This window comes from Chelonoidis abingdonii, chromosome 21, assembly GCF_003597395.2.
Source record: "Chelonoidis abingdonii isolate Lonesome George chromosome 21, CheloAbing_2.0, whole genome shotgun sequence".
NCBI lineage: Eukaryota > Metazoa > Chordata > Testudines > Testudinidae > Chelonoidis > Chelonoidis abingdonii.
The window spans coordinates 4,614,378-4,623,579 of record NC_133789.1 but is presented as its reverse complement, the minus strand read 5'-3'; the positions used below and the strand labels follow the sequence as shown (position 1 = coordinate 4,623,579).

Below are 9,202 nucleotides of genomic sequence, written 5' to 3'. Positions count from 1 at the left end.
CCAGCCCTCCCCCCTTTCCCTTGGAAAGCTGTGTGCAGATAATTAACATCCTTATTAAATAACCCCCTTTTAAAAAGCTAGTAACAGTCAGGGGGTAATTTCGCTTGGCTGAGATCTGAGACGAGCCTGCCACTCCAGGCTCTGCGCCAGCAGCAGAGTCCCAGCGTTCTCGCCCGGCAGAACCGGCCTTTCGCGCGGGGTTGGGAATGGATCCGGATCCCTGGCTGTTTCCGAGCGTTGCCTTCAGATGGGAAGAGGTTTTAAACCGAGGAGGGGGAGGGGGAATAACTTTGACATTGACTCCTTCGCTCCGTGCAAGGGAGTTTTGAAGGAGGAAGGGACGCGGGGGAATCTTTGCTGCCGATTATCCCGACTGTGAGGTTCACCCTATTTTTAAGGAGCAGTGTGATGATCTAGCCTGACCTCCTGCCTAAGGCAGGGCATAGGCTGGTGGCGCCCTATCCCAATAAATACATAATCGCGTGAAGATTTGTGGGATCCCTGCCCCCCGATTGCCTCATTCCTTTTCTACTGGGAAACAAAAGAACTGGATGGACGTTTTCCGGGTCAGAATCTGAGGTTCAGAGTTTGTATTGGCAATATTATCTGAAGCCCATGCCCGCCTAGAAGCCCTGTGTTTTCTTTGGTTCTTAGATTCACTGTTTATTATATTATTTCTTATTACCGTGGGGTGGGGTTTTTTACATTTGTCGCTGCTAGACTCGGGAACCGAGATCTTTCTCTCTTTGGTGGGTTTTCCGGGGGAAAAGATTTCGCTCATTGCAAACGAGGCAGCAAGTCCCCTGGCCCTCGAAGAGAAATTCCTGGATTCTGGGACTATTCGTGGCTGGCCTACAAATCAGGGGGAAGTGGCTACCGATTTGCGATGGAATGTTTAGGGGAAATGTTTCATTCAGGTGACATTTGTCCAGAGAAAGCCTTCCCTAAACGGCCAGGCACACAATCCATTGGACCCATGCAAGCCAGGCACACACACACAAGCTAATCAAATCGACCCCAAGCTTCCATAAAACCATTCTCCCTCTCACACATCCACATACAACAGGCAAGCACAGATGCAGACCCGTCTCACAGTCATATGCACACGTAGACACAACACGTACAAACACAAGGTAAACATAAGCAATGGCATTGCTGGCTAGTGCAGAGGATACACACAACCCGCTCTTCGTACACTCACCACCCACAAATATGCAGGCACACAAAAACAAAGCAAACACCCAAGGCTATCCCTGCACCTCCGGTATACACAAAGGCGCACAAATCCAGCACATCCATTGACACAAACGCCTCCTGTAGGCACGCACCTCCAAGTGTGTGCACACAAACACCCCCGCATAAACAAAGTAAAGATCCAGAAATATGCACACACCTTCTGTCTGCACAGAGACACATACCATCAACCCCTCCCCTTCTCCCCTACCCTAACATACACAAACCAGGGCCATATACAACTTAGCTCTGTAAAAGATATTTATTCCTCAGCCTCAATTCCATATTGCACGCAGGGAGTAGCACTCTTTCATCGTCATATACTTACAGCAACTTTAAATAAATAAAGTTAAGAAAAAGTCCAATATAGGGTTGGGGAAAAAAAGACATCTCCCTCTCCTGTTATATTTGTAAACGTGTGTTTCAAACTGAAGGGCGGGGGAAGGCAATCAGAGGAAATGCAGTTTCTGAAGTTGGATAAAAGTTCATCACAGCAGGGGGACAATTTCAGACGTGGCCAGTTCTCTGCCTGATTCGTGTAAGAATTCACAGAGGTAAATGCCTAGATTATAATTCCCCCCAAATCCTTCTGGGGGTAAATTTTATATATAAAGAGAAACTTTATCTATGGAACCAATGTCCAGGAGAAAAAACTTTCCCACCTCAGCACCTCTGAAATGACACCGATTCTCTAGTTCCTTGGACTGGGGAAAAGTGTGTTATTATTGACAAGTTGTTGGTGGGTTTTTTTCCCCTTTGCAGGAAAAACGGAGAGCTGTGCCTTTAAATCCTGTGTGCAGAACTCCCCCCACCCCCTCCCCTTTTTGGATTGATCAGCAAAGCAGGTCAAGTCTAATTTAACCCACCTCCATTCCTGCGGAGTTCAAGTGATTTAAATGAAAACCGAGAGCTTGTTCTGTGCTCTGCTCCCAAACTGCATATCCAATTATGCAGAGGTAGAGCAAAGGGCCCAACCTTTGAAAACCCAGTAAGCCCCCATCCTCCCCAAAATAAACCCTTAAATCACGCAGCAACCCACCATATCCACGCTGAGATTTTCCTTGAGTCTAAAACTAACGGCGTTTTTGTAAACAAAACAAAACCAAAAAAAAAAAAAAAAGCAGCCAGCCATTTATAAAAGTTATGGGTTTTTTTTAAAGAAGATATTGCCATTGATTTTCCTCCTATCTGTTCCAACGCTTTTAGGAAAACAAAATGGAATAACAAAAAATCGGTTCTTCCTCCTTTTGCACACATTTTGGAAACAAAGCTACGTTATCCAATTTATTATAAAGGAGCCTTGTATAGCTTAACCCTTAAAGGACTCCAGCGGTGCAAACTGATTATTTGTTGTTCGAAAATACAAGTACACTCCTCAACATTCCAATCGTCCGGGGCCTTTTGTGCTCGTGACTTTTAGCCAGGAGGTTTTGCTTCTTTTCGATAAAGCACCATCGACTCTTTTTATTATCATGATCTTATTACTAAATTGCTTCTTTATTTGTGTGTTTATTTTAAAACCACATGATATCAAATCACGGCTGGCCTTTCCTTTTTATTTTTTGTATTGCATTGCAACAAACCTTAAAAAAAAAACCTTTTGGGAAAGAAAATGGAGACCTGCTATGCAGATTATTTCACGTTTCTGGCTGGGATCAATTTCTTTAAGAGTTGGGGAAAACGTATTTCTTTAGCACAGAACAAGGTGTCTGTTGCTTAAGTATACAAGGCGAGCATGTTGTGGGGAAAAGAGGAAGTTTTGAGGTATATTGTATTCACAGCCTCCATCACATTGTATAATGTATGTATGTGTGTGCATAGACAATAGTGCGTGTATGCAATCTGTGTGTTTCATATGTACACAGGCACAAACACACACATATATATCCACACACTTTTTGAGGTGATTATATCCCTTAGAGAATATTCCTGAGTTATTTGTGTTACTGTTTGTTGCTTTAGCAACATTGATAGCCAAAGTGTCTCTTTTCTGCTCAGTTTATCCAGGCTAAAAAAGACAAATTCTCTCTCATTTTCTCTTCACTGGGAGATCTGCATGTCCAAGGGCTTCAGGACCAGGCATATAATTAAAGAAAAACTAGCTAACACGTTCGGAATGGAGCCTGAGATTCCCAGCAGCCATGCACCCCTTTTGCAGACTTTTTGAATATTTCAAACTGATCTCTCTCTCCCTCCCTGCCTCTCTTTGTGTGTGCGTCTTTGTTGACGTTATCCAAAGCTCTTGCATAAACAACAAAGGTTTGTAATTAACAAATGCCACAAATCTGTTTGCAAATTCCTTCTCCTTCCTCCCCGCGCCCAAAAAAAACCCCCAAACAAATCCTGGAAAACACATTTTTAAAAATCTGCTTTGGATCTTGCAGCTACGAGTCCGGAGGCAAAATGTGCAGATTGGAGCAGGCGTTGGAGAACTGCATTCCCCTTAAGACATTCAAAGGAAAACAACCAAGATTATTTCTCTAGATGTGTGCCTCTTTTCCTCTCTCATGGGCTTTTCTTTTCAAATCCCCTGTTCGGGCAGCCAGGACAACCGACCAGAGCAGTGTATGTATGCGAAGAAGAAAAGACTCCATTTTTGTGCGCTTGTGTACACTGCAGACAAGGATTTAGTCTGCTAGAAAGAGCAAACTGCAGAAGGGAGAGAGACTTCCAACAGAACAGGTATTTCTCTCACACACACAGACAGCAGATTTTTGTAACCTTCCACAGTTATTGCACAGGCATAGGAGAAATCCCATGCATTTTGTTTAAATGGAGAAAAAAAACCCCAATCAATTAAAAATGCAAAACAAAGAAAAAAACCCACAGACGAATGTTTTTAGCATCAAAATAATTCAGTATGCCTAATAGAAAAAAATTATTGGAGAGAAAATATTTTTGGCCTGTAATGGATAATGTTTTCCACCAACGATGGAATGACATTAAAAATATAAATCACCGGTGTCCAGGTTTGCTATGATTATAATTCTATAATGATCCACAATTTTTCTTTTTCTTTCTTTCTTTCTTTCTTTCTTTCTTTTTTTTGGAAGTAAAACCCCGTGTATAGGATGTCTGCTGGAGTCAATTATAACACTATGGGGGGGGAGGAATTAAAACATTCACACCAATGTGTTGAAATTGAGGGAATCCATGGTCTCAGACTGTGTCAGATCCGCGTTTTGTTGAAAATATTTTCTGCTGGAAAGGAGTGGGAGAAAAACAAAAAACCTCACACTCGCTTTCATTTGTCTAACAATTCCAAAACAGAACAGACTTTAGAGCCAGTTGAACTTTGATGGCCGAGAGGGGTGAAGCCAAATCAGAAAGAGTCGAAAGGGCCAGTTCCAAAGACACTGGTTTGTAAGAAGAGTTAGACGGAGAGATGATTTTCTTTACAGAGAAGAGAAACTTTCTCTCAACATTCTTCTCCACATTCCACTTTGGAAGTTAAGAGAGATCAAATTGTCCATCTGCACTTTATTCCTAATGCTCCTGGCTCCTATTTCTTGCGCCAATAAAGCTTTTACAGGCCTGCTACCTTTAGGCTATCCGACCTAGGGTATCCAGCAAACAACCCGTTTTTCCTTTTCATTTACATGCAGCAGTTTCCAATATCTTCCTCTGAAACTCGCCTGTTATATTTTTTGCAGGCAGAACTCCCTATTCATTTGGGGGGGCGGATTTTTTTCTCTCTTTGGTAGATAAAGTAGATTATTTCGTTTAAATAGCTGCTTGCAAATTTTTCGTATGAGATTGATTAATGCAAAAGAGGGGGTATTTCTTCCATAGGCGAGATCATTCTTTCTCTCTGCATGTGATTGTTATTATTTTAACCCAATGCATGTATCAAGGAAAGGAGAAATTAGATCCATTCTTTTCTTGGTTAGGCTTTTTTTTTAAGAGAAAGCTTTGATGAGACCAGTTTCATGTGTGTTGGGCTGACAGCATTAAATTCTCCCTCAAACGCAGAGGAAGTGGGAAGGGACAATATACAATTAACTTGGGGTGAATGGGAAGGGAGGGACAGTTCTCGTTTAACTTGGAGAGGGGAGGAAGGGCAGCACCACTTGAACACTTCAATATTCAAGTGTTCAAGTCCATATCACCCTGGTTGGAATAAACCACCGAATGCAGAGGGAGTGAGGTATTCCTCCCGCTGACCTGGTTTCGGGGCGGGTGTTTTACTTTCGCACAGAGCCCCCGAATGTTGGACCCTCCCCCCAGAAAAGAAATCGTGCCTCAGCCAGAGTTGAAATCCCTTTCCTTCCCCTCTCCATATTTCCAGCAGTAGATATATGTGGCCAAAGTTTCCTAACGTGATTTGGGGGGGTCCATTTGATTGGGGGAGTCGGACACCTTAAAGGGCGCTCGGGGTGGGTGAGAAGTTGGGGTGCTCAACCCTTCCTGAATATTTGGGCACTTCAGATCCCTAGGGCCTTTGGGAATAAGCCGGTTCCCATCTCCCTCGCCCCCTCTCTCAACTGTTGCATGTAAACTTGGCTGGCGAACATTCATCGGGCCTCGTTTAGAAACCCTCCAGGCCATAGCCCCGGAATTTGAGGCTGGGGGGCACAGGGAGGGCGCTGCCGCCCACCTGCCAGCTCCACAGCGGGTGCGTTTTGGAGAGCGCGCAGGAGTTCTTTACGCACAGGGAGGCAGCGGGACGCAGATCCCCATCCTCCCCCACCACCAGCGAAGGGATGCAGGGGAAGTTGCCCAGGAGGCTGAAGGAATTCCTGCCTGGTGCTGGCCCGGCGCTGGCCAGGCGTTTGCAATGAGTCTTTCCCTTTGCGGCATTCCTCCTCGGAGTCTTTTGTGGCCTCCCCTTAGCAGAGTTTTGTTGCCGTTCTGCCTCAGCGCCTCTGGCAAGGCGTCTGCGCTTGGAATTCCTTTCCGAGCCATTGCCTTTCAAAGCTTTGTTTGACAAGGGGCTTGGGCTCGGTGCGCTTTTGGAGCCGGAGCATTGGAGCTCGGCCTCTTTGCACGGCTCCGTCCTCCCTCCGGGCCGCAAACCTTTCCCATCCGCGTTAAACCCTTTTGCATAACACCACAGCTTGGATTGCCTGATAAGCCTGTCGAAATGCTCCCTTCTGGGCTCTCCTAAGACCCTCTGGGGAGCCGGGCTGAGGCTCCCTGCGAATTCCTGAGCTGAGGGCGGAGGAGCTGAGCCCAAGGCTGGCTCTTGGGAAGCAGATCGCCCGGCTAAAGCAGCGAGCTGCCTCTTTGCTTGATCACTGGGGCCTAACGAGGCTGCATTGTTGGAGGCGTCTTTGTGCAAATCCTCCCCTTGGGCGCAGGGCTTTGTCGCCCCACGGTCTCCCGCCTTTTGTTGTGGGTCCCTCACAGAGTAGCTGCAGCCCGGGGAGGACTGGGAGGAGGGGGGCTCCTGCTTTGCGCACGCTAGCTCCGGCTCCCGCTGCTGCTGGTCCCCGGCTCCCAGGGCTGGAAGCGGCCTCAAACTTTCCAAAGTTGACGCTCGCAGAGTCCTGGCCCAGAGCTGCTGGGAGAGGAGCAGGAGGTTGGGATCCGGGCGCAGGGCTGCTTTGTGGGGCTCCGGGAGCCTCTCGTCGCCGATGGGCTCTCTGAGGGGGTGGGGTAGCTGCTGGAACCGAGGCAGAGCCGCCTGCCTGTAGCGGGTGCTCTGCACCGAGTCCCCGCTGCACAGGGAGCTGCTCTCCGACTCCGAGGAGCTGCCTTCTTCGCTGCTGCACGACGTGTCCCCCTCCTCTTCCTCCTCCTCCTCCTCCGACGAGTCGCTGGAGGTGGCAGGGCTGGAGCCCCCGAAGTCCAGGCTGGAATCCGAGTCGCTGGAGTAGCCGGCCGAGGTGCCCTGCCTCTTGCAGCCCGGGAAGAGGCGGCTTGTCCTGGCAGCCCCCTGGCCCTTCTCCTCGGGGAACAGCCCTTTGGAGCAGCGCTTGGTCCGGCCGGGCTCCGGCTGGGGATGCGCCTGCCCGGCTCCGTGTGCCCCGCGGGCTGCCGAGTGGAGCAGCTGGAGGTCCCTGGGGTAGGCGCTCAACACGCCGGCGAAGAGCCCCCCGCGGCCCCCCAGGCCATAGCCCTTCCGGCCTCTGGTGTCTTTGTCATAGTTTTGGAAGAGCCCGCCCGCGGGGTGATGGGGCGCGGGGGCCAGCTCGCCGCAGCTCCCCGGCTCCTGGGTGCAGTAGGGGCCGGCTCCGCACGAGGACCGCAGCGGCTGCCGGGGGCAGTCGAACAGATCCGCGGGGCCCGGCAGCAGCAGCTGCTCTCTCCTCTTCCTCTTCCTCCTCCTGGGGCTGAGGCTCTTGCAGGAGGTGCAGAGCGCCTCCAGGTCTGCCTTGGAAATGAGCGAGCATTTCACCGCTCGGGTGGGCACGGAGTTGATGGCTTTGAGGGTCCGGAGCTCCCTGAGATCGCAGCGGCGTCTCTTGATCTTCAGAGTCTCCATCTTCTTGCTGATGGTGGTCCTGGGGATGTCCTTAAACAGGTCGCTGAGGACCTGCGCCAAAGCAAACATCTGGGTGCCATTGATCTGTAAGTAGCCCAGGTTGATCCCTTCGATTTCTTGGTAGCCAGTCTGGAATTCCCCATTGTAACCCACGGTGGCTGGCACCATTCCGAAGGTCCCTTCGCAGGTCAGGAACATGTTGCAAGGCGCATTCACTTGGCCTCTTCCCCAGGGGTCATTGGGGAGAAGGGCATCTGCGTTCCCGCTCCTCGATCACAAACTCCAGCCCACAAAAAAGGGGAGAAGAGGGGTGTGTATTGGGGGGAAGCTGCGCCTCTGTGGATTTCCCTTTCAAACGCTCCAGTCAATGGTTCGTGACATCTTCCAAATACCCGGTTCCTCCTCCTGCGCTGGGGCTAGATTTCTCCCCTTCCCGCTCCCCAACCAAAAAAGGCAGAGAGGGAGAAAGAAAAATAATGAAGCCAAACATCTTGCCGCCTTCAAAACTCCCCACCCCCCTCACCTTCCGCTTCAAAAATAACCTCTCTCCGAGAAGAAGCCAGCCGGCAGGTCCCCCTTTCGCTGGGCTATGCCAGTTAGCCGCTAAGAAAATAAAGCTAGAGAGGTGGAGGTGGTGGAAGAAAAATGGAATCTTGTAGGGGGGGGACCACACTAATTCGTGCAGCTCCCACCTTTTGCTGGGCTTCTTTCTTAAAGACAAGCTCCCAGAGTACAGTATATGAGAGGAAACGCTCCACCAAATAATTTCTCAAACCTGGAAGCTGATTGGGTACTTTAGCCATGTGATGTCATAAAACCCCAACATTTCACACACACCCCCATGTAAAACACTCATAAAAAAACCCTTTCATTTAACAGCCACGCTGCTGCCAGGCAGACAAATATCAAGCGGTACATAAGCGTGTTGCGGGATTAGATGAGGAGAGGCGGATTTGACTCTGTGCCTGTAGGTACATTTGATGTAGATGGTATATATGCATAATGTATTTGTATATGCACAGAGCCTGGAAAAATAGAGGTGCTTCTTTATATAAATATGCATGCTGACATTAAAAACACACACATACATTCATAGATGCACTATTTTAAAACACGTATGCTGCTTTTTCATGGTAATTTTAATGCTGTCTTCCTTGTTAAGAAATCACCTTTTTAGCAGCTGTAGGTGCATTTATATGTAGTTTTGTACTGTATTTATTTTAGCCTCTTTACGCAGAATTATTTTACGAGATTTTACCTTTCTCTTTAAAGTGCAATTTTCCTAGGTTTTCAGCCAAACCTATTTTTAAAAATACGAAATGTTACTGCTTTGAGTTCAGGATTGACTTTGTAACCGTTCAGCGTTTAAACTGAAGTAGAATGCTTGTTAATTGCCAGTTACTATATTAATTGTTCTGAACGATGATAGCCTTGATAATAATAATAATTATTATAATTAATAACAAGCGAAGATGCGTTCCTTTTTCTTTTTCACTCACCCATCTTCTTTTCCTCTTTTCTCATCTTTTCCTTCCAAACTTC

General features: G+C 47.9%; 1 protein-coding gene across 1 annotated transcript; it reads right to left on the bottom strand.

The window, feature by feature from the left end:
• Positions 1–4,255: 4,255 nt before the first annotated feature.
• EPOP (elongin BC and polycomb repressive complex 2 associated protein) lies at positions 4,256–7,962 on the bottom strand. The gene has a single exon (XM_032791359.2). It carries the CDS (start codon positions 7,856–7,858, stop codon positions 5,762–5,764), a length of 2,097 nt encoding a protein of 698 aa, XP_032647250.1. The 5' UTR covers positions 7,859–7,962; the 3' UTR covers positions 4,256–5,761.
• Between the last annotated feature and the right edge of the window lie 1,240 nt (positions 7,963–9,202).

Coding starts and splice junctions, on each gene's coding strand:
- EPOP (XM_032791359.2), bottom strand. CDS start 7,858: ATGTTCCTGACCTGCGAAGGGACCTTCGGAATGGTGCCAGCCACCGTG.